The following is a 24,661-nucleotide window of genomic DNA, read 5'->3' as shown; positions in this document are numbered from 1 at the left end:
TATGTTTGTCTAAAAATGTCCTGAATGACTTCAGACTATTGACCTCTGTGGTAATGAACTCACATGAGTGCCTTGTGCTGCCCCAGCTCAAAGCCGCTGACTTCCTATTTCACAGGAAGCAGAAAGTTAAGCTGTAGAAACTTGTTTCCCAGACCATAAGCACTGGATCTCCCAATGGCTGTGTCCTTTCCCTTCTGCTTTTCTTCCTGTACACAAACAGCTGCACCCCCAGCCATCAGTCCATCGACATCACTGAGGTCAGGGCAGACTGCAGCATATCATTTGCTCTTTAGCTTTTCCTATCATCTGTTCACAGAATTCTACGTTGACATTATTTCATTTTCCAGATTTAATTGCACATCAAAACTAACAAAGTCGACAAAATATAATATGGGAACATAAAACAGAAAAATCATTGACAACACAGTGACATGACCCATGAATGGGCCGCAGAAAATAATGATATGATCCCATGATCATGGGTGTTCTAGGTCGCCTACAGTGCAACAGTATGGGTCATTAAATCACATTATACCTGACTCAATGTACAAGTTATTCTGGACCTGTAAACACAATGTAAAAATGCCCCTCACCCCTTTAACCATTCATTTATCAACAAGTCATTATGTCAGCGGTACGTGAATTCCAGATTGGTTGGTTTAACAGAAAAAGGCAGTTTATCATAAATGATAAAATGCAAAAATCATAGGTACAATCACAACAGTAACCATTCTAACAGACATCTCATAGAGAAATACACACATGTGCACCTCTAATAAACAATAATATAATACATTATAAATAACACACTAGTGTACTTGAGCACAACCAGTATTGTAGCCTTTCTAATCTCCAGCAGCAAATCAACTCTTCATCTCAATATCCACCGTAAACCTAATCACGTTTTAAACGCACGCACACACTTGCAGACACACGTTTGGACATGTTAAATGGCAGTGTACTGATCTAGGATAACCAGGTCACAGTATAATATGGACACTTTCTGTATGCCACTTGAAAACTTCACACCTTGCACTTGAAGAGAATTCGTGCGGCTGCAAACTATGAGTGGGATGATTAAATATGATTAACTATACTTAAGAACCAAACAGTTTTACAAAAGATGTATGGAAAGGGTAATTCCAAAACTATTAGCCACCACCTGAATAACTGCAAGAATGAAAGTCAATCTCACAATGAATACTTTAAGTTAATGACAAAATTACAGTAGCCGTAGTAAACAAACCAGCAGTGTCTGAGATGGCGCACCTGACACAGATAAACACAAATACAATATCGCCCTCCCTTGGGATATTCAGTTTAACTTTGAAAACACTCAGTGCAGTTGTGTGATAATGACCAGCAAGCCCACACAAAATTCAATAGATAGAGATTCATGGCCTAAAATAAACAAAACAAAGGATACTGGAAACAGTCAAGAGTGAGCACTGACTGATGCAACAAGAGCAGAGGAAGAGTAGATATCCAGTCTCTGTCTCCAGTTCCCTGGAAGTGTTTCAGTCACCTCAGTGGTGACTAATTCAAGGCAAAGGGGGAGGGAAGACGAAATTTTAATTCGGTGGAAATTCTTAAGCCTGCCCCAAAAACCCTAAATGGCCTCTTTTCCCATCTCTCCATTCCTCTCAGGACCACTGACAGTCAAACAGGGCTGGTTTTGGTTGTTGACGTCATGCTGCGTTCATCTTGCATCGCATTCAATCCATATCAGCAGCCATGAAGGACAGTCAACATGGAGAGGAGGCATTTTAAGGACACTGGAACAACCCCAAGTGCAGAAACTTGCAGTGGTTGCAAGAGCAATGACTTCCTAATGGTGGCAGTGCAGGATTTTGCTGTGTCTGTTCATAGTCATTAGACACAACTGGCCAGTTAGAGGCCTAGCATTCTGGGATCAGGTCCACAAATCCACAAATGTCAGCAGCCCTTTGCTGCTTAGCTGCCCTCAGCTTGAGTCTCCTTTTCTTTAGCTGGAGAGTCCTGGCTTTTCTCAGCGTCTTCTTCCTCATCACCTGACAGACAGACAGACAGACAGACAGACAGAAAGGCGGACAGAGAGAGACAGTCAGTTTCATGCATAAATTACTATGTGTGAAGTCAGTGATGCGAGGGAGTTTGCTTGAATCAGCAAGTCGCCATAAAAACTGCAGGAGCAGAAGTCACTATGGGAGGAGAGGAAGGTGAATAGTAAACTCATAACAGTTCATCATGTGTAAAGCAGGCTAAAGGAAGACACATTAGGAAACAGACAGACAGAAATAAACCATATACTGTATTTTATATTCAAAATTGATGGTTTAAGATCTTATCTCATTGTACATTATTGTTGTCTTCTCAAATGCTTCAAATGAAATGAAGGAGAGAAAAAAGAGAGAACAAAGATGAAGATAAAGATGATGGAAAAAAAATAAAAGGCATGGTCTTCACTGTTTGTTTTCACACTCATGGATTATGCTAAATTCTAAACATAGCTCAGTTTCAATGATCCCTTTAATTACTTGTAGGCTATGATTTGCCACACTGCCAGGCACGCATATTCTGTAGCCTTGAATGGGTCACACTGTGACACCTGCTGGGCAGTTTTCATAATTAAAGTTTTGATGTTGGCTGGTTTATAGATTAACCGCTGATTTCATCACGATTTAGAACAAGAATTCATTGAGAATTACTTAAGACAGAAAAGTTATTGATTATGCTTGATTTGACTCCATTTTCAATGCCCCCTGTGTGTATTTTCAGCAGCACAAATGCTACTGAATGATCATAGGAATATTATAGGAATACTACAGGCAGCAGTGCACAACTACATGCTGTTACCTGTCACTTTGATCATGAGAGGTGACATAGCAGAGTACAATATAGTAATATAAAACTGAGTATTTATATTATATAGCTGATCAAATATTATAGATCCAAGTAAAAGTTAATAGAACGGCAGGAGTGAGAGAAAAAGACACAATTATAAATCCATCTGCTACTTCAGCACCGTGGACAGCACCACAAACGTCTGGACCGCAATCAGAAGCGATTTTCACTTGCATGTCTCACGCAAGAGATACACACTCATTTTAATCTGTGCAGCTTTCTTGCTCAACCATATACTTGCTATGAACATACACCCTGCCCCTGTTCCTTAAAAAGCAAAAAACCTGTACTCTGCACAGAATGTGTGCTGCTCTTTTGCTGCTCCATGCTTCAAAATTTGAGTATATTTCAGAGGCATGGTTGTTGTCAAGTTAGATTCTAACTTGCACAAGCCTCAGTCAGATAAAGGATCAATGAGTCGCGCAGACTAGACTAACATATTCAACTGAACAACCCCTCTGCCCCTGCACTCCTTCTCTGCCACTAGTGGATGGAGAGGGGGGATGGCAGGCTAACAATAGGGATGAATTTAGGTCATTTTGCTAGCTGGGGGAATGGCATCCCCCCACTCAGATCGCCTATTGATCATCAGTGTGCCACCTTGGGACTCCCATTTGGCACCATGAACAGTGGTTATGACAGATTTTATGGCAATACAATTATTGTTCATTTGAAAAGTTTAAGTAGTGGACATAAGATAACATAGATTTAAGGTGAGCACAGAAAAACTTACGCAGACGGATGTGAAAACAGCCTTCAAGAGTCAAACTCTGCCACTGTGAAGTCAGTAACATTAAGCAAAAGTGTTTTTAAGTGGAGGGGGACTCATTTCTGCTATACTTTTTCTACTAAGAATAAAAAGGTATTTTGATGCATCTATATGCAGAAATGAAAACGTCAGCCTTTAGCACCCATTCATTGTACACTGTCCATGCATACTCCACACTCCTGACAGATACAACAGAAACACATTTTATAATCTTCCTACTTAATGGTTTGCCATGGCCACCGTGCAACTAAGTGCCATTATGACCAGTGGTGTTTCTCACCCGGCTTGTTGATGTTGAGCTGTGCCAGACTCTGTGACAGGTCAGTGGGTCCCTGCGCTCCAGGGGCGGCTGGGATTTCATGGATGGCGTTCCTGCGGCCGGACCGTCGAGAGGCGATGAAATCCTCATAGGTCGCCTCCACATCCGTCATTGCTAACACACCTCACCATAGCAGGGCCTGATACACACAGCAGCACACACTTACCACAAGCACAGGTGCACATAGACACACACACACACACACACACACACACATAAATGATCATGCACTACATTTTCTATGCAAATGGCTGAAATGCAGGGGCTTTGTGCAGGTTGTCCTTAGCAGCTTCGCACAATGGATGCAGCAACAGTTTATGTTGACATGAAGGAAGTGACACATGCTCGCATTCAATACATCCCTCCCTCTTCTTACTTTATGACCTAATCCCTGATTAATCTATTTTAATCTCAGTCTCGGGTACAGGCGACACCAGTGACACAGAGGAAACAGATTCTGCAGAGAGAATACTGGGTAGTGGAATGAAGACACAAATGAGAGTGCTTTGAAGTGAGGCAATACAGCATCCAAAAACACACAGTCAAAGGGGTAATTATGGCACAAGGGAGGACAGCACTGTATTCAAATGTCATCCAACTGGGAGTAAGCTTGGAGCACGATCAGAGCTGTGTTGCTACGGAGATTTAGGTTAAACCCCTCTGTTGACATTCTAACACTCTGTATCAATCTGTCTGGACGAGGCTGCCCCTCAGCACTGAGCAGGTCCTGGCCTCCCTGCCCCATTTTCACTAATTAAAATCCATCACTTTTTCAAACTGTTTCCATTTTTAATATGTGCACTTCTATAACATAGAAATGTACAAGGAAAAACAGGTTTTTCTGAGAGTTTATATACCCTTGGCATTCAAGGGATGCTTTGGTTTTACTCCAGTCTGAATATTGGGGTTTTAACTAGGGAATTTTGCAAAAATGACCTAAGCTCCCACATGCATTTGTGGCTATTTCCAGACCCGAACAAGCTGTGATTGACCGTGGCTATTTTTGGATGCCTCCTCTGTCATCATATGAGCGCGCTCCCCACTCAGCTGTCATTCTCAAAATGGTGTCAAGACAGGCAAGACCCAACAGATGCTGTCCATGTACGATTGTCAGACTCAGCACAGGAAGCAAGAAACACAAGATGACTGTTTTCTGACATAAAAACAGCGAATGAGTGTATCATCTCAGAGTCTAACGGTGATGCTGAGTCAGTGACGATAATGTATTGCTCAATTTTGAAAATAGTACAAAGTGCTTTTACAGGGACTTCTCTCAGTGAATAATTAGTGCTGATTAGTCTCACAAGTCATGTCTCAAATTCATGGATACAGTCATATAAGGCACAAAATGCTTTTATGTGGAACATGAAGCTTAAATCTCAGCCAAAATATGTTATCATAAGTAAATGTAATTTTGATTACTGATATTATCACTTATTCATTCAGTCATTTTGTTACTGGTGGTGACTGTAGACATTTTGGACTGAAGAAGTGCTTTATTTGTAGCTAAAAGTGACAGAACATCCTTGGCATGTGACTTCTTTGCTCATATTCTATGAAATATTAATTTTACAGTTTACATAATTTAGTCATACTGTGCACCCATGAAGCAGAACATCAGCAGTTTAGCAGTGTATGTGTATCTGTGTGTGTGTGTGTGTGTGTGTGTGTGTGTGTGTGTGTGTGTGTGTCCTGCTCTGGCAGAGGCTGTCCTTATGGCTTCGCTCCCATGTGGGGAGCAGAGCTCAGCTGGCCTCAACAACAATATATCTAGCACAAACTCAAATGATCAAATAAATGACCTAGCACAAATTCAAATGATCAAAATGAGACAACAGGCCAGGATGCTTTTTCACTAAAAAGTGCAAAAGAAAGAAAAAAACAAAACAAAACTTGGCTTCTCTTGCTCTTCAACCATTTGCTTTGCTGTCCTGCCAAACAGAAAATTTGCAGTGAGTGAGGCAGTGATGGGAGGAGAGCAGGAATGGAGTCCCATAAACTTATGCCAGTGTTATTCTAGATGGCCTGGGCGTTACTGGGAATGATGCCCAACACCCTCTCTCTGTGTCTCTCATGCATACACACACTCACACACATTCACAAACACACACTAAACTCCTTCACGTACATTTAGAGAAGTAATAATTGCATTCCCAAACATGCTTTTATCAATATTTCAATACCATTTAGCTTACAAAGTACATGCAGAGTGTTGTGATATGACATTTCTACAGCATCCTAGAGGCTACAGGATTATGACAGGATTAGTTAGGTAATTTATTAAATGGCCTTACTATGGTTCTATATGAGCTGTCATTAGTCAATTGAAGACATTTATTAGAGTATAGTATGAATAATTAATGTCCTCCTACATTTATCATCTATTATGGGCTAAGTGGAGGCGCTGCAGCGAATCCTATAGTCGTGCGCAATGGAGTCCTCTAATAAATCACTTGCATTGTTGACACACCTTTACATCAAGACATACTCTTAATGGTACAGGAGGATCGACATGTTGAGTCTGATTTCAGTAACAAATCAACAGCCGGGGTTTGCCTTTCTCTAATGACAAAGACCCCCACAGAGCTCAGTCAGTGCCAGTAAACGCAGCCTGCGTGGATAAACGTTACACAGTACGATAGCAGGCACGCGCACTCTATTCCTACTATTATTAATATTATTATTATTATTATTATTATTATTATTATTATTATTATGAGCGGAATACCTGTTTGGGTTATTCGCAGGGGTCAGTCACTTCAGCTCGAATGCCACTTCGGTATTCCCCGCTGCGCTCACGACAGAGGATTTACCATTTCTATCAAGCTAATGCCAGAGTACTACAGCTTCCGGGTGTAATTTTCAAAATAAAGCCCTTATTTGTGAAGTAATAGCCTGCAGGATGTTACTCACTACAGGGTTTGAAATTAACTTTTTGCATCACCGACCAAGTTAACTGCAGACAGAATTTCCACTAGCTTAGTTATTTATTTGGTTATGGTTATTTATTTATCTAGACAATACAAATCAGATTAGTACTTGCATCCATTCAACATGGCTATCTGAGGGTAAAAATGAAGATCAAGGCTAATAAGACACATAATATATATAATAGATAATGGTCCATCATATTTTAGAGAAAGCACAAGTTAATGTTAAACAAGAAGTCTAAAAGAAACTTTGATTGTCAACAAATCCAGACGGACCACTACCCTAACAATTTTCAATGAAACCTGAAAGGTCAGATGACAGATGAACAGGACACTTATTGTGTGTGTGTGTGTGTGTGTGTGTGTGTGTGTGTGTGTGTGTGTGTGTGTGTGTGTGTGTGACAGAGAGAGAGAGAGAGAGAGGGAGAGAGAGAGAGAGAGAGAGAGAGAGAGAGAGAGAGACAGACTTCAAGAGATCACAGTCAGTGTGAGAACAGTGATCTTGTTGTTATGAAGGCAAAGAGGCTGTAGCCATTCAGTATGCGGTCTCATAGCATCTGGTTGTGAATTACTCCATTCAGATGACACATGTCCCCAATATGACAAAATGGGAACTGTGCTCTGGCCAAGAGTTGGAGCTAACAAAAGCAACAAGGGGATACACTACATTTTCATTGTTGAAATAGAAAGTAACAAAACCTACCAGAAGGCCTGATCTGATTGGCCAGACCTTGTATTATGGAAAAAATGTGTATACCCACAATTTGCTCAGATGAACAACATATGTAGACAATGTGTTTGTTTTGTGTTTCATCAGGTAAATCATTAATCAGTATTTTTCTTTTTGAGGCTGGGGATTATAGCACTCAAAATTACAAATGTCATGTCTCTATTTGGATTGTTGCGCTTTAATCCCAAATTTGGGAATAACTATGGGAACAGGAAAACATGGTTTTCCTCCCACGCCCCTCTTCAAAGTCCACACTGCCATGAACCCAAACCGTGCAGTAACAGCCAATGAAATGCTCGGATGTTGGCACGTGAAGCGGCATCAGACAATCCAGTTGCTATTGGTAGCCAAAGATCAGAAATGCCAAGAGAGTTCACGTTCAATCATAGACTATGCAAACACTTGTCTGTTAAATCTGAATTATAACGACACATGGGTAAAAGGACCTATTAACGGAGTACGAATCAATAACTATCTAGAATCGCACCTAGCTAATACACTATAGAAGGAAATGTATGAGGAAATGATTGTAGTACAGTATAACAATTTCAGACAGACCACTACTGCACATATACGAGAGGAACCTGCAAAATAAAATGTGTGGTCACAACACTGTCAGTAACTTACAAGGACTCTACATATTACTGTGTTCTTCTGGTTCATAACATTGGAGAAATAGAGACAATGTCACAATTTTTTAGACCATGCCCCTCTATTTTAGCGAAGCCGGAAGTGAACTGGAGCGAACGCTCTCGCTTCCTCTGTGTACTTCTGGCCGTTTGTAACAACAGCAGCATCAGACAAGACATAACCTAATGATGGAGGAATTTGAAGGTGAGAATTTGCCGGCGTTTATTTCAGCTATTCAGCAGCAAAGTCCAGCTCTCTACCTCTACGTTTTTACCCTTCCAAATTGGCGTATTCATTACTGCTTTAGCCTACCGGTTTTTGTTTGCGACCTCTTTTTTGTTTTTTTTGTTTTTTTTGTTTAGTAATGCTAGGTAACGTCAGGGCCAAGGATGAAGCTAGCTGCTGTCTCCGTATGGGTGTGATCCCTCTGTTAGCCACAGAAGCTATGTAGTGTTAGCATGCCGCTCACGAATGAACCTCGACATGAATTATCTAAACCAAGGTGTTGCAAGGAACCATTAGACGTCAATTGTTCTTAGTCGTGTCTACCGGGACACTAACGACACGAATATTTGAACACTTTTGCATCTGTAACGTGAGTTTAGCTGGTATGCTAGCTTCTGTCTGCCTACTCCACTCAGTTTTGAAGCATTTATTGATTTATTGGTGGAATGAAATCCGTGTCGAATTAACTAATCAAGACAGTAATTAATGACATTGTGGTTGATCGATGTTCCAACAACAATGCCCAAAACAGAATTTATGAGAGCAAAAGTAAACATTTTAACATGTATCAAATCTTGACTGTTCCACTGTTTGTTGACACATTTAACAGGAAGACAAAGGCAGATAAGTTTCTGTTCTCCATCACATTTAACGCTCTTCAACCAGCATTTAATCTCTCATTGTTGCAGACGGCGAAGCTCCTCCTGCTGAGAATCTGGTTGAATGCAGAATCTGCAAACGAAGTTTCTTCCCTAAAGTCTTGGTAAAAATACGCACTCGGTCATTTTTAACATGCTTTGATTGAGATATAGTGTGATATACTGTAATTATCACACACATTTTGAATATCGGGCATCTGAAGTCTGGCTGAGGTTGCCCTGATGACAATATTTTCCACAGCTTGTATCAGCTGACAACATATCAGCTGTTTGGATGTGTCATGGGCTGCAGTGCAAATTGCCTGCAGAAGAGTTCTCTGTAGGAAAGGTTTTCACAAATAGTCACATTGTCTGTTAAAGCGAATGTAAAACATTTTAGGCTACTTGATTTAAAGCCCTGACTGAGGACCTGCTGTGGTTCTGAAATGTATCATCAAATTGAATCTAGGTATACAGATTGGAGATAATGGTTGACATGTAATGGAATTTGCTACCAGGGGATGAAACTGAAAAACAAATGCACTTGTAACACAGAGATGCAGACACAATTGATGCACAACACTTATTTATAATTGATTACTGTGTAAAGTATGTGGTTGAATTATATAGTGGTTACACACATTGATAAAGATGATTATGATCCATATTTTTGTTACATCCGCTGTTTTTGCGACCATCATAACTGACATGTTACCCTCACTAAGACATTGCAGAGTTTGGTTTTCCCCTCACATCAAAGCTACTATGATTTTAATAATTGGAGCATATTATTTGCCAGTAATGCAGATACACAAATGCTTTTATATTAGCGCTCAGCCTCATTAGCCGACAATGGCTACATTGATGCATTTTCACATTATTTTGTTGCTGTGTGTGTTTTTATGTAGTGATGTGTGTTTGTGTTGAGGTTAGGAGTCTTGAAACAACAGGATGCAACATTCAGTACAATACTGTTGTTATTAGTGTTGCACGAACGATTTTGTAGTTTGATTCCATTTGAAAGGAGTGTTTGCATTCTTTACTTTGCAACAGCAGTCACAGAAATGATGTCTTGCCATGCTTTGTGCCTCTTTCAAGAACAAAAGTTTGGAAATGCGCTTGAAACAAATTGACAGCTACAATAAGGGCAATAGGGTTTGTTTTAGGCTTAATGATGTGTAGTCATTGTGCGTTGTGCATCGTTTTTTTTCCTGCTACAGGAGAAGCATCTTAAAATCTGTCAAAAGTCATCAACCAAAAAGAGGAAGATTTTTGACTCCAGTAGACAGAGAGCTGAGGGCACAGACATCCCCGTACTTAAACCCATCAAACCAAAGGTAAGGCTGCACCTTGGAGGGATGGAAATCCAACACAAAAGTCCAAGAGAGTTCAATTTCATTATTAGAGAGCAGAAAATGCTCAAAATTGTGTGTGTCATCCATCCATTCATCTATTCACTATACATATTTACCATACAAGACCTAGAGCAATGGTAGGGCATAGTTTCGATATAAATATTCCATGTAACAGCTGAAGAAGCTGTAGATTTTAAGGCCACGCAGCTCAAAACAGCAGAGCTGCTATTATTTATAGCCTTGTTTATCCTTGCTCATCTGAACAATTGCTATAATTACATCAACTTAGGTCATTGGAACCCAGAAGAGAATCAGCTGATAACATACACTCATGTTTTTAGTCTTTAGGATAAGATAAGACTTTATTACTGTTCATTTAGGACATTCAGTGTTCTGTGCTAGCAGGTTATTTCAAATCTAAATCGCTTTTAATTGTATTTCAGTCACAAAGTTCATCTACTACTGAGAAAGTAAGTTGATTTGTCTTTTTTTCTTTTGTCCTTTCCTTCTGTATACATGATTTTCCTAGCACAGTTAATCCACTGAGGGCCCGGAGGCATTCACTCACTGTTTCTGGCTCTATAAATGCTGATTTCCTTGCCTTGAATCATTGGCTTAAACCCATGGAAGCGTGTCAACTCACACTGCTGGTGGTATTAGTTAAAAAAAACACTAAAGCTGTGGTATTTTCTTACCTTCCTACCATCTCCAACTGACATTACTCAGATGTATCCTGTTAGATTTTCATTTTCTTTAACCATTCCTGTGCTGACAGTCTTCCCTCTGTCTTCTCAAGCTGCTCTAATTCTTGTACTCTCTGACAACTCACCTTGAAGCCGCAGAGCTCTGTTTATGGCACTACCTTCACAGAGTCGTCATGAAGTCTCAAGGCACTTAAGACCACTCTGAGGAACCAAGACTTGCTCATCCTTTTGTGCCCCGTTTGTCTGTTGCCTGGCGGTTGTTAATATGTCAACTCAGAAAAAATACACGTATCTTCTCTTCTGTTCTTTGTATTCAACTAAGTGCGACACACTCACTTTGTCCTCCCACGGGAGGCATCGACAGGACACACCTCCTGTTGTTTTGTGTTTCTCTCTGTATCTCATCACTGGCAATTTGGAAATGATACGTGTGAGTGTTAGTATATATTAGATTATTTAGAAATGTATCTTGCAGTCAGGGTCTTTAAGAATTAGGAATATAATTCAGTAGTGCCTAGTTAAAGGAGAATTAGAATCAGTTCTCTCAGAATCATCTGTGTTTGTCAGACAAGCCCACTTCATGGATGTGAAGGCTGTAACCGTATAGGAGGAAGTAAGAAGTCAGCAGGGCTATCATGTTGCCACAGACGCAGCTCAGAGGACACACAGTGAACTAATTCTGTCAGAAATCATCAGCTTTAGTAGAGACACACAATGCTGCTATGGAAAGACTAAGGAAGCGTGTTTCTGAGGGCTGCATTCAGTAAAACCATAACTTCAATTAGAGGGATTTCCAGGGCTGAATAAGTCAAAAATTAGAAGGTAATCATTACAGACTTGGAGACACAGAGAGAGGAAGGAGGTGGCCTGATTCTCAAAACATCCAATTATCAGTCAGCTATTAAATCATGAGGACACATATAGTTCAAGTACTGACAGCACATCAGAATGGCAGAGATGAGGTGTACCATTATAGCAGCAATAGCTGTCCAAGACTGTGGTTACAAACAAACAAACAAACAAACAAACAAGCAGACAGGTGTAACAGAGCATCTGCTGTGTGTTTCCTCCTGCCAGGCAGAACCCCCCAAGAAACCATCCAACTGGCGCAAGAAACATGATGACTTTATTGCTACCATCCGGGCTGCCAAGGCAGCCACTCAGGTTATGAAGGAAGGGGGACCATTGCCTCCACCTCCTCCTCCCACCTATGACCCAGGTAATACGTAGCTCTATGGAGAGTTATTGAGATACTGTTGCAAGAGAAAAGAAAAATATAACCACAAGTCAAATCTTCCTCATGTAGTAGTACTACATGTGTGGTAGTACGCTGTTGTAGTTGTACAACAAATGCAGTTCCAGGTATATTTTCTCACCGCCCGTTTTGTCTTTAGACTACGTCCAGTGCCCCTACTGTCAGCGGAGGTTCAACGAGAATGCTGCTGACAGACACATCAAGTTCTGCCAGGAGCAGGCGGCGCGAATGCCCAACAAGGGCAAAATAGGAGATGCCAAGAAGACTCCTGCTCGCACACAGGTACACACATGCACACGCTGCACCGGTGATGGGGTGTGCACCAACAGATCATCACACACATCAGTTTCCCAGTGTAAATTTGTGTGTTGAACATGAAACATTTAAACTTGATGGTATGAACGAATTGTTCATGCGCACACAGTTGTGTAGATGTGTAGCTACACAGCCGCTCTCGGCCAGGTAATTCTCAGTTCTGTCATTGCCAATTCCTTATGATTAAGAGGTGTTGCTCATAAATCCACAACAGTTTGCTGTCTGTTATTACCATGGTGAGACACCCCCTTTGCAGCAGGCGTAGAATTTCCACTGTCACTTAGCAACAGCAATGGCACATGACTGGGGAGTTAATTTGGCAGGCGATAAAAACAGCAGGGTACAAAGCATTTTGTTTAAGAGCTCTGATTTTTTTCCATCATGATGGAAGAAATGTTGCCTGTTGAACTTCATGCCACACTCCCAGCGTGCCACAGTGGAGTGCATTTTTTTGTCAGTCAGTTTTTTTCAAGTTTTAATATCCTTCTCAGATTTTCTTCCTCACGGCATGTATTAGCATATTTGAAGGTGTCTCAGTGCATAACAAATATTCAAACGCACGCACAGCCACCAGCCGTACTTGTTAACGCTTTGCATCCCATGATAATAGCTGTTGTTTTGTATTACAGTATATTCTCTCTCTGTCTTCAGTACAAGCCTCCTGCTTCAGTAAAGAAGACCAACTCTCCTGCTGTGTCCACCATCCCGTCAGCCTCCTCTCGTTTACCCCAGAGATCAGGCCTCGGACAGCCCAGTGGTAAGAGTACAGCTGTGCTGATCATCCTAAGGTGTTGTATTCACACCTGACAATTCGGTGTATTTTTGCCCAGTTGTAATACAGCACAGATGCACATGTTCCTGCATTACCCTCGCATTTGTTTTTTGTTTTTTTTTCTCCTCTCTCACTCTCTGTCTTGTTGTAGGAATCCCATCTAGTAAGAGCTCTTCTGCAGGCTCAATTAGGACTAATCCATCCGGCCTCACAAGCCCTCCATCAGGGTCAGTGCACACACACACAGCACACGCTGCACCGCAAGATAGCTGCACAAACAAGTCATAGGCAATGTTCTTAACTTGTTTAGAGTTTATTGATGTTCGAGGTTTTCTTTTGCCTTCTTACCTTTTACAACACAGAGTAGCTTATCTATTTCAGTTTGAAGCAGTTTTCTGTGCGTGCACGATATTAATGAAAGCTTAAATTTCTTAATTCACTGTAGCTCAGTTATCTAATGATCTAATAGTATCTATATATTATGAGAAGAAGTGTATATTTATATAGTTTCCCCAAACCGTTTAATATGTAGTTTCTGTGTTGCTTGTATTGACTGGCAACAACTTCATCATCTGTTGACCATAATTTACTTAACTGATAGCCTCATAAGCGTAACATGTCACATCTGTAAGTAACAGGTCAGTAGCAGCTCAAATGTGAGTTTAGAGTCTCTGTCTTTACACACCAATCTCTCTGAGCGGTTCGCATCCAACTCATCCTCGTCTCTCCTCCCTTTGATGTTTTTCCTCTCAGTGTGGGAAGTAAGACCCGAGCAATGAGCTCTGGCCATGGCTCCGTGAGGAACACTCAATCTGGAATAGCTCTCAACAAGAAGAAAGTAGACACCTACATATCAAGGTGAGCAGGTTAGGGTTAGGGTTAGTAACATGAGAATGAATGAGAAGTACAATACACTCACCATACAGTCTTGCTAAACTCTCCTGACCTCTTGTGGTCAGTTGATGTATTACACACAGCTCCTACACTGCCTATTCTGCAGCCTGTTGTTCAAACACACTCATTTAATACTTTTTAAAAAGTGCTTTATTGTGATGGGGCTTCCCTTAGTTATGATCAGTTCCTATGTGCACGTTCAAGCAGAATGATGTGTTCAGCCAAAATCGTAAAGCTTGTGTAATTATTGTTTGAAACATTATGCAAGCTGCACAGCTCCAGGATCTAATTACTAAGACAGATGAAATGCCTTTTTTTAATACAAAAATAACTCAGTGAGCCTCCAGTTGTCCTTAATTGAATTGATAACTTTTATCAGACATCAGAGAAGACACTGGTACAGCTTGTATACATGGATGCAGCCAAGCACCAAAAGCTTAAACATCATTGCTTTACACAGTAAGTCACAGATCATGCATAATCACCTAAAATCACACTGTTTGGGAGGAAGTAAAAAAAAAAAAGTGTTGGTTTTCACTCAGTATTGTCAGTGGAGTCCCTAACACCTCCAAGATCATCTTATCTTCAACCTGAGCATCTGTGCCTCCCAACAGAAAGCATAGCTATAGGTGTGAAAGTTATGGAGGCCTCACAGGTTAACTGTTATGTCACTGCATAAGTGACACAATACCGTTATGAAACTTTTAATATTATCAACAGTATCACCAGCCCTTCACTAACTAAGTTTCTAACCACGCTGCTCGATCACCTTTGTTAAATTACTCAGGAATGATGTCGACGGCGAGAACGACGTCGGCAACGGTGGGATGAAGAGCAAGTTCTGCCACGCTTGTGGGACCAAGTATCCCGTTGAATCCGCCAAATTCTGCTGCGAGTGTGGGGTCAGGAGGATGTGTATCTGATGGAGGTCAGAAGGAGGAGAAAGTAGAGGAGCGTAGAGATGCACCGGTACTCAAACTAGCATCAGAGGGTTTCACGAAGGCTAATAATCCTAAAAAATCATATCCGTCTATGTTTTCGCTCTTGGGTCTGATTTCACGGCAGCAGAGTGGTGCAATGGGCAGACCAGCCTACACCGCTGTGTTTTCTTTTCTAAATGCTGTTTAGCTTTCATGGAATTTACTGGTCCCTCCCACTCTGTGGACCAAGATACCGATAAGGTAAGTCCAAAAAAAGCTATCAAGACTAGCAGTTAGCGTGGTTAGGTAATATCATGTTTTTCATGCAGTGGTACAAATTCTGCATATTTTAATAACACAAATATAACAACCATGATGTACTGTAAAATTTGCATTTATTTACTTTTGACTGGAGGCTGATGGATCTCTGATCTGGCATAAAGTTCCTTTAAACCGTGTTAAGGTTTGTGATATCAGCAACTGATAATATGGCTGATGCAGGAACAACCCACGCAGCTCATTAGCTTTTAATTAGCTTCCCTCTTACTGCTGGGTTTTAACACAACATCGCCGTCGTTTCCACCAGCTCATATACATGAACATTATTGCCATGAAATTAGAGTCTGTATTATTGCAAAAACTCAATTTTATTGTCACTGGGCAATAATGAATAATAATTACCTTGCAGGGCAGAGTCAGTGTCAGCAACTGAAAGCCATTGGTGCATCCTTAGAAGAGGTGAGGAAAAAGATGAGTACAAGAGGAAATAACAGTGCAGAAGTGGGTTGTAAAATGTGTAAAAGGAGGTAGAGGAAAAGTGCTGGGTGACTCATTAGAGGTGTGTGTGATGGCCCCTGTCTCTCGCTCTCCAGTCAGCCATGACCTGAAACGCATTCCTTAATCCTGTTTGCCCCTGCTAACAGAATATGCTCCTATTGAAGTGCAATATGAATTGACTACTGAAGAAAACAATGTGGTTTTCAAAGGAAATGTGTTGCAATTTTGGAAAGAAGTCCGCCATGTGTCCATTGGGACCAGTCCAAAAACGAACTAACTGTTAAAGGTCAGTGCTTTCTTTAAGGTCACATTTCAAGTTTGTTACCATCACAGCCCTGATGTTTCTAGACAAATGTAGCATTTACTCAAACCCCTTTATTCCCCCTTATTTTATACAGTGCAATGTGTTATTTATTTTCTTATTCCCTTTCATTTTTACTGAATGAACAATGACCGTACCTTATTTGTTAATGCTCTACAGAATTAAAATGTGTTTTCATTTGGATTTGTACAAAACCCAAATGCATCTGGATGCGCTGCAGTTGCTTTTTCCTTGACAGTGTTTCTGCTGAGACAGTATTCAATGCATTACGGTATTTAAAGAGTACAGTAACACTAGTCATTTTAAATGCTCTGATCTTTCTGCGTGACATAACCGACACTATTTATGAGCCCACACAGTTCATGAACTGGTGGGACACCAAGAGGGAAAGGCCTCTACTTAAGGTGCATTGTTACAGTGATTAAGTATGTTAATCTTTGAGTTGTACCAGGTTCCAAGAAGCAAACTGAAGCAGACTGGACAGGTTTGTTCCTGTTCTGATAACAGTTGTTAACCTGGAAGCGGTTGTGCACTTAATGCCATGTATATCCACCATCAATAAATTTCTATGAAGACATCTGTGATGGAGGTGTGAGAGTGTCTGTTCAAGAGAGAGGAAGTAGAAAACACTAGTTCTGTAATACTGTCGATCATTGAGGATAATGAGTACAATGTAACACCTGTGTTAGATATAAATATATTTGAATACACGCCATGGGTCACAGACACTATTAGTCGCTTATGTGCTTAAAAACAAATATTTTACAAAAGGAAATTAGCTACATGATAATGCATTATTTATACCCTGACAGGAAGGGACAAAGGCTGCATGCTTCTTGTTTAGCATTTCTGGTACACCAAACAACAAATGGCACGTTTTAATAAAATAATGTAAAACAACATATGCGGCATTTTGGCTTCCCAGGCTACATTTCTGCCAGGTTTTTCCTTTTTTTCCCCTAATTAGGCCATTAATCAAAGCACCAACTGAATGTGATAGGAAAGCTTCAGAGATGTATCCTCCATGGAGTCACTTGTGTGAGCTGAACTGAAGTCATGTGTGGCAGAATGTGCTTTTAAAGTATCAATCATACAAATGATCAATCAACATAATGTCACCTGAAGGAGACGACTTGACACACAGCCTAAAACAACTCCCCAGGTAAAACAAAAAAGAAAAAAAACAAAGCAGCTTTAGATAACTAAGATAACAAAGATGAGCCAGGGCTAGTCCTTCTCATCCAAAGTGAAAGCAAAACTGCATTTGAGCACCTTAATATGTCCCGGTCTTGCTTGAGCAGTCATCGGTAAGTGCAAGTAAATGTCATAGCATATTCTTTACAGTCTAATAGCTTTGAAAAATCACTCTGGAAAACAGTTTCCCTTTTGAATACATCTTTCACCGTCAAAGAAGCTTCTTTGTGCTGTGCCTCGTTCACCTTCTATGGAGTCCATTAGACATTCTGGTGGATGATAGTGGGTGGCATGCACAGCCCACAGGCGGCACTAAGCACAGTGTGTGGTTTCCAGTTTGTCGGGCGGCCTTGGAACCTTCCTCTGCGTTTGGCTTGATAGCTTGTCTCTGCATAGCTTGGAAACTTATGGGAAGAGTCAGTAGTCGTACAACACCAAGAACAGCTGCAAGAGAGATATACAGGTACTTGACAGAATAGCTTAAATGAAGTGGAAGCTTCCGCTTGTGTAATCCAAGATGGGCTACATATTACAGGCAGGATGTGAGGTTTTTTTTTTCTTTTTCTTTTTTTTTTGTTTTTTGGCTTCACAACGTGCTGGAGCGTGTTCTCAGGTGACCATTAATATAGTATTCAGCATCTGGTAGCATTCAGTCATTGAAGACAGGATTGCGTTGGCTTTGCAAAGTTTGTTCGTCTCCCTTCTGCTTCTTTTCTGCTCGTTCCTCCTTTGTCTCAGTGTCCTCCTCCTCTTTGACCTCACGCGGGGTTCTTTAGTCTAGTCAAAAGAAGTCAAGTTTAGTCCTATAATCTCATGAACAGCAGTTAGGTATAATGCTAAATTATAGAGTGTATGTGAAAACGAGGATCACTCCACTGTCTGTCTTTCGAAACCTGACCTCCGACAACCCTGACTGTAATCACAGAATACCATTCGGCCTCTGCCATACATGGGGTTCAAAGTACAGGACGTTTGACCAAAAGCAAGGTGCAGACTTTAAAAAGTTCAAACCCAACCATGTCGCACTGTGAGCCAGTATTTCCAACCTGTGCTGATCCGGTGAGGCCCGAGGCTCTAAAGAGGTTCTGGTTTGCTCTGCTGCATGACTCAGACTTTAACTATGAGCCTGAATCATCAAATCTGATTCTGATCCTACAACCCCATTTCCAAATAAGCTGGGACGTTATATAAAGCATAACTAAAACAGGATGTGATTATTCGTAATTGAAAACAGTACAAAGACAATCTATTTAATGTTTTACCTCATCGGCTTCATTGATTTTTGTAAATATCTGCTTATTGTGAATTTGATGGCAGCAAGATGTTTCAAACAAGTTGGGACAGGAGCAGCTAAAGACTGGGACAGTTGTGGAATGCCCCACAAACACCTGTTTGGAACATTCCACAGGTAAACAGGTTCACTGGTAACAGGTGATAGTATCATGATTGGGTATGAAAGGGAAACATCCTGGAAAGGCTCAGTGGTTCACAAGCAAGGATGGAGCGAGGTTCACCACTTTGTGAACACATGATAGGATAAAGGATGTTACTACATGAGCTCAGGAACACTGTGAAACTGTCAGTTCATTTGCAAATGATTACACCCTGTTTGTATTTACGTTTTACACAGCATCCCGACTTTTTTGGAACCAGGGTTGTATAGACCGAGTGTTTGTTCCTTGCAGTACACACAGAGGAATGATGTGAATATCACATTCTGCACATACGTTTTCTAGGGCAGTTTTTTTGCTGCGTGGCACCAAGTTAACTTGTGTAAAAAAACAAATACACTCATGTTTGAATACACTCACACAGTCGACCGGCTATGTAAGCTCTCAGTGAGTCACCCACCCACTACAGCCTGCCAACATTCCACTGACTTTGTCAATGAAAACATGCCAACATCTCACACTGAGAAAGAATTAGTTTCTTGAGTTGGTCACCTCGCCACTGCCCCTTCCAGAGCTTCATTAGAAAAGTGCAAGAAAGAATGTAAGTTTAGATTCATACACATGTGCCGACACTCACCGGTTTCTCAAGACAAGGGCAGCGTATTGAGTTCAGGACAGACGTGGTCACTCCAACTGTGTGAGGAAGCCTGAGATTCTTCATTTTGCAGGTAAGGCTGTGCAAGGTTCTCACAATAACATGCTGCAGAATAGAAGTATATGGGTCATTTGCAGCATTGGACTTGCACAGTGTACACGGTAACACAAACATTGGGACTCATGTTCAGTGGCCCAGTCAAGCATCTTTGGCCTGGAGAACAGCTGCTTTGGATGATGGCAACAGCTGACTGTGTGGAAAACGGTGTCAAATAATGACGTTGGTGGTCCGGTCTTTCTGAATGTTCATTGTTCACATTTGCTGAACCGTGGCTTGTTGGAGTCTCTTTCATCGGCTCATGTGTAAAGACATTTTATAAATAGAGTTGCTTTTGCATATTTCTGTGTGTGTAGACACAGGTGAACAGCAGGGTTAGGGTCTTTGCTCACTAAGTGTACATTTTGCGTCATATTTCGAGCACTCAAGCATTACTAAATAACACAGCAAGCAAATCACTAAATGAAATTACTCACCGTGTTGTTTGATGTGCAGCTATGAGGCTTGTGTTTCAGTTCAGGGCAGGATGAGTTTTGCAGCAAGGTTGCGATACTTCCTCTCTTGAATGAATGAAAGCATTACAGCAGTAGATATGAGGAAAACAAATGAAGCTTTAACAGATGGTGGCGGCTAGTTCCAAGTCTAAGCTTTCATTTATTTTTTGAGGAAACGTTTTCCTGCTAAGAATGTTTTCAGCTCATCTAGAAGGTTTTTTCCTGACTTCATGCAAATATACAAACCAGCTTTGTTTCACTTAGTTTCCTTGTATGACTGGCTGTGCCTTTTGAAACATGGCAGCAAGAGACAAGAGATTTAAGTTCAATCTGACTGCGCAGTGAATAAAAAAAGCTGGTTAATACCTGATATTAGGCTGCAGATTCTTTTCTTTATTTCCGCCTCCTCCTGAGAATGAGCTTTCATAAGAGAAATGATTGTGAATCTATCTTGCCATTCATCTTGTTCTACATTAGACTGGATTCATCCCTTGAGCTGTCATTTCCTAGCTGTAATCCTTGCCTCTTGCCAGTGGACAGTGAAAGCCCCTTGTGTGCAGGATGGCAAATAAATATCTAAATAAGCAGAATTGGTGTCTCACTTACTGTGTTGTCGAGATCAGTTTGCACGATTGCCATGTAATCGTCTTTAACTTCTTCGGGAGGCCTTATGCTGTCACAGGACAGAGACAGAGGTAGCAGCAGAAGAGCAAGAAGACTGACGCAGAGAAGAGGCTGAGAGTTTATGGGCACAGTGTGAGGGACACAGCGAGAGAGGGAGACAGAGAGGTCGGTCAGCTAATCCGAAGTAAGTTTGCAGGTAAAACAGTTCAACATGTGAGGAACCCCAGGAACTTAGTGTGAGCCTGTAACACCCCTGCCAGCATGTATTATATATAAGTTCACTGCAACAATAGCCTACAGGAGTGACCTGAAGCCACAAGTAGATCAAGTGACAGAAAGTACACTCATTGAAGTACAGTTCTGTGCTGTAGTTGTACATTGCTCCAGTATTTTCATTCAGTACTACTTCAAACTTCAGTACATGTCAGAGGGAATTAGTGCACTTTGTACTCTTAAGCTGTAGTACCTTAACATTATTATAATATTAAACTACCCTACAGTGTATAAAGTCATTGGAATAGCTCCACTATGTCCAACCACAAGATTATAGTGTTGCTTACACGTGAATGCGCGAGCAATTAAAATCCATTAATATTACAGTGCAACACCCTGAAAGAGGTGACAGTTATGACAGTCTGTGCATGTCGGGACGTAAACACTGATTTAAATCAGTGTAGTCTGACAGTTCCTGTAAACCACAAGCCAATTCCCGAAAATCGTAAACCTATTTCAGTTTCCTTATGACTGGAAGTTATTTACGCGGAATTCCCCTGCTCGGAAAAGCTTTTAAGTCTCCGGCATAGAGTCAATGAGCCAGTCGCTCGGCGGAGAGGCCAGGAGGACGGATGCGCGTGTGTTCGGCTCCCGGTAAGTTTTGAAAACGGTTCATGAGCTGCTTTCCTTCGTACGCACTTTGCATGTGCGGTTTAACGACCGCACACGAACACTGAGCTGACTTCGGCTTTGATTCGGTGTGAATTTGGTGGGTTTATTGTCACTTTAATCCAGTGCGTCACCGCCTCGGGCCGCTTGAGCGAACCTCCACGCAGCACGCTTTCCGTACTCACCATTGGTCATTCTTCATTCATATTCACCGCGGGCTGGAGCTGGGAACCTCGCACGTGTCCTCATCACTGCTCAGGTGTTCACTTTTTATGGCTTCACAGTGGAAGGACGCCGGTCGTCCTCTCACTGTTGCGGCGGTAGTGGTGGCTTTCGAGCGCAGGCATTACACTTCTGTTCCACGTCCTGCGTAACGCAGCTGTGCAACCGCAGCATGTGATTTTACTTCCGTCCTCACTAGCAGAGGTTTCACTTTACTCTCAGATGAATTCACGTGAAAAACTTCGTGGTTTAACCCTGCAGGTGATCTTTGCTGCCCGCATAGTTTGTTGTGATCGATGGAGACAGCTGTTTTGTGGCTCCTGCTGCTCAGTTGTTCATATGCGTCAGAAACATACATACATGAGATCATTCATTCATTCAAAGGCTGTTTCAGCAAAAACCTTGCCTATACCACACACATGTGAAGGTGCTCACATTGAGCAGTGCAGTCAATCGTGTGCTGGTCTGAGGTGGAATCCTCTGGTCACACAAGCTCATCTCTTTCATTCATTCATTCATTCATTCATTCATTCATTCTCATGCCTTACAAGGACATGAAGTGGTTGGACCTCAAATTATTCCTTATCTTAATAGGTAGTGAGTCAGTGCACAGGAACGTCTGGCACTGATTTGGTAACTGGTTTGCCTATTGGACACTTGATGAGTTATGATGTGTCACATAAGCAGTATGTTATTTCTTAAGGTGCAGTTGCGTTTGTGGCTCTGTGACATCCAAAAAAAAAGTGTCTGTGTTGTTAATCGTGGCAAATGTATCTGAATAGATTTACTCGAGTACTGTGCTTTAGCACAAATTTGAGGTACTTGTGCTTTACTTTATTTCCATATTATGCAACTTCATATTTCTGCTCCGCTACAGTTCAGAGACAAATATAGTACTTTTTACTGCCCTGCATTTGTCTGACAGTGATCAGTTTCAATTTGTCATATTCTTCCTGTTTCAGTGAAGGATAACTTCCTTTATGGGTTGAGAAAATTCTCCTGCCTCTGAAGATAACTAAATGTATTTAAACCCCTCTTGGATCAGCTGGAAAAAGCATTGTCACAAAGTTGAAAACAGGGTCGTTTTACTGAGCTCATGAAAAGGTGACTTTTTGGAGATATGTGGTTCTCACAGGACGGCGACGCTACAAACATATGATGATCTTATAGAGTATGATGCATTGCTGTAGACTAAAGTACGCAACAGTATATAAAAGAGTTCAAATTAGCTCAAGCTTGAACGTCTACAGCAGTGGAATACAACATACACATGAAGGCAGAAGTAATATTAACACAAAAACATCAGATATTATAGTAAAACACTGGTGGGGAACATTTTACTACAGAATAAGGTGTTTTACTTTTAATACCTTACGTAAACCTTACTGATAATATTTAAACTGAAGTAAGTAAGTAAGTGAAAGCATGCCTGTTACTTGAAATGGAGTGTTTTCACTTTGTAGTGTTGCTGCACAGTGTGGGTGGTGGGAAGCATTTAAAAAATAATAATACTTCTTCCACCCCTGAAAAATGTCCACGGCTTACTTTCTGGAAGAGCTCTCACCTTTAAGTAAACCCTAAGCAACTCCCTCTCGCAATATATTCTAGAAAACACACGCAATACTTTCACAAGATCCTGGTTTCAATTCACTGATCGAAGGAGAGTGGGCATCCTTCCAGGGATTTTACCATTGTTGTGGGAAACAGGCAGAATAGTAATGAGAGATCTACAGCAACAAGAGCTGGAAAATACCTTTAGAGCAAAGAATTAAAGGGAAAACGAGCCAATATACTAATAATCCTAGTGAACAGGATTAATCCAGCCAACTTAAACCCAACTAGAAAGTATCATACACAAAAATAGTTGCTGATCAAATATGCAAACTTTCAGTACAGTGAAAGGTTCAGGCAAACATTCTAGATTTTAGATGCACCCCCTTCCTCCGAGGAACTCAACAAAGCCCTGAATAAAATGGCCAAATAATAAATCACCTGGACCAGATGGACTTGAGGCTGAATTCTACACATCTGCACTAGTTTAAAAAAGATTTCTAAAACACTAGCAACCAGAACGGAGACAGTTGTCCCTCTTCTGATTCACCCTGACCAGTCATGCTCAATCAAAAACAGAAATGCTTCAAATAACATCCAGAGGTTTTTTTTAACTTCATCAATATTATAACAGAAACAAAACAAAGCCATTACTGTGTCACTAGATGCCGAAAATGGATGCAACAAAGTAAACTGGACCTTTCTATTCAGCACACTGGGCAAAGTTGGTTTTGGAGAGTCGTTCACCCATTGGATAAGAACTGTCACCGTCCCTATCGGCCATTTTTATCGAACCACTGGCAGCAGCTGTACGACAAAATGATAACATTGAAGAAGCTCAGGATGCCACTTCAGAACATAAAATTAGTCTTTATGCAGCTGATGTTTTATTAGAATACTTGCAGAATCCTTCGTGTCATGACGAATTAATAACATTAATAACTTCTCTACAATCTCACACTATACAATTAACTGGAACAAATCATACTTCCCATCAGAAGAAAGAGGAATCTCTCACCTCCATCACCTACTCCAAAGCAATCAGTTCATATTACTCAGTACACTGAAGCAGAAGTACGAGTTTGAGCTCAGATCAGCTCCACTACCAACAACCATCAACACACTGCAACCCTCTAAGCTACGAGAGAAGATC

At 41.1% G+C, this 24,661-nt stretch overlaps 3 protein-coding genes across 5 annotated transcripts; 1 reads left to right on the top strand and 2 right to left on the bottom strand.

Moving 5' to 3' along the window:
- Positions 1–331: 331 nt before the first annotated feature.
- On the bottom strand, positions 332–6,805 carry pkia (cAMP-dependent protein kinase inhibitor alpha). 2 transcript variants are annotated; one of them, XM_076761194.1, is made up of 3 exons: positions 6,700–6,805; positions 3,933–4,132; positions 332–2,030 (listed from the first exon to the last, which is right to left on the bottom strand). In XM_076761194.1, exons 2-3 carry the CDS (start codon positions 4,081–4,083, stop codon positions 1,954–1,956), a joined length of 228 nt encoding a protein of 75 aa, XP_076617309.1. In that variant the 5' UTR covers positions 4,084–4,132; positions 6,700–6,805; the 3' UTR covers positions 332–1,953. The 2 variants fall into 2 exon arrangements, with proteins under 2 accessions (XP_076617309.1, XP_076617310.1); XM_076761195.1 differs by having other exon boundaries at positions 3,933–4,110.
- Positions 6,806–8,398: 1,593 nt separating this feature from the next.
- Positions 8,399–17,015, top strand: zc2hc1a (zinc finger, C2HC-type containing 1A). Of its 2 annotated transcripts, XM_076761191.1 has the most exons (10): positions 8,399–8,465; positions 9,176–9,249; positions 10,345–10,461; positions 10,923–10,949; positions 12,261–12,402; positions 12,578–12,720; positions 13,405–13,510; positions 13,677–13,752; positions 14,279–14,383; positions 15,207–17,015. In XM_076761191.1, exons 1-10 carry the CDS (start codon positions 8,447–8,449, stop codon positions 15,340–15,342), a joined length of 945 nt encoding a protein of 314 aa, XP_076617306.1. In that variant the 5' UTR covers positions 8,399–8,446; the 3' UTR covers positions 15,343–17,015. The 2 variants fall into 2 exon arrangements, with proteins under 2 accessions (XP_076617306.1, XP_076617307.1); XM_076761192.1 differs by lacking the exon at positions 10,923–10,949.
- A 580-nt stretch (positions 17,016–17,595) lies between these two features.
- Positions 17,596–23,293, bottom strand: LOC143339758 (uncharacterized). The gene is made up of 5 exons (XM_076761193.1): positions 21,921–23,293; positions 20,836–20,964; positions 20,212–20,295; positions 19,661–19,783; positions 17,596–18,409 (listed from the first exon to the last, which is right to left on the bottom strand). Exons 1-5 carry the CDS (start codon positions 21,921–21,923, stop codon positions 18,242–18,244), a joined length of 507 nt encoding a protein of 168 aa, XP_076617308.1. The 5' UTR covers positions 21,924–23,293; the 3' UTR covers positions 17,596–18,241.
- Positions 23,294–24,661: the final 1,368 nt, after the last annotated feature.

This window comes from Chaetodon auriga, chromosome 21 (assembly GCF_051107435.1).
Source record: "Chaetodon auriga isolate fChaAug3 chromosome 21, fChaAug3.hap1, whole genome shotgun sequence".
Taxonomy (NCBI): Eukaryota; Metazoa; Chordata; class Actinopteri; order Chaetodontiformes; family Chaetodontidae; genus Chaetodon; species Chaetodon auriga.
This window is presented reverse-complemented; position numbering and strand designations above follow the sequence as displayed.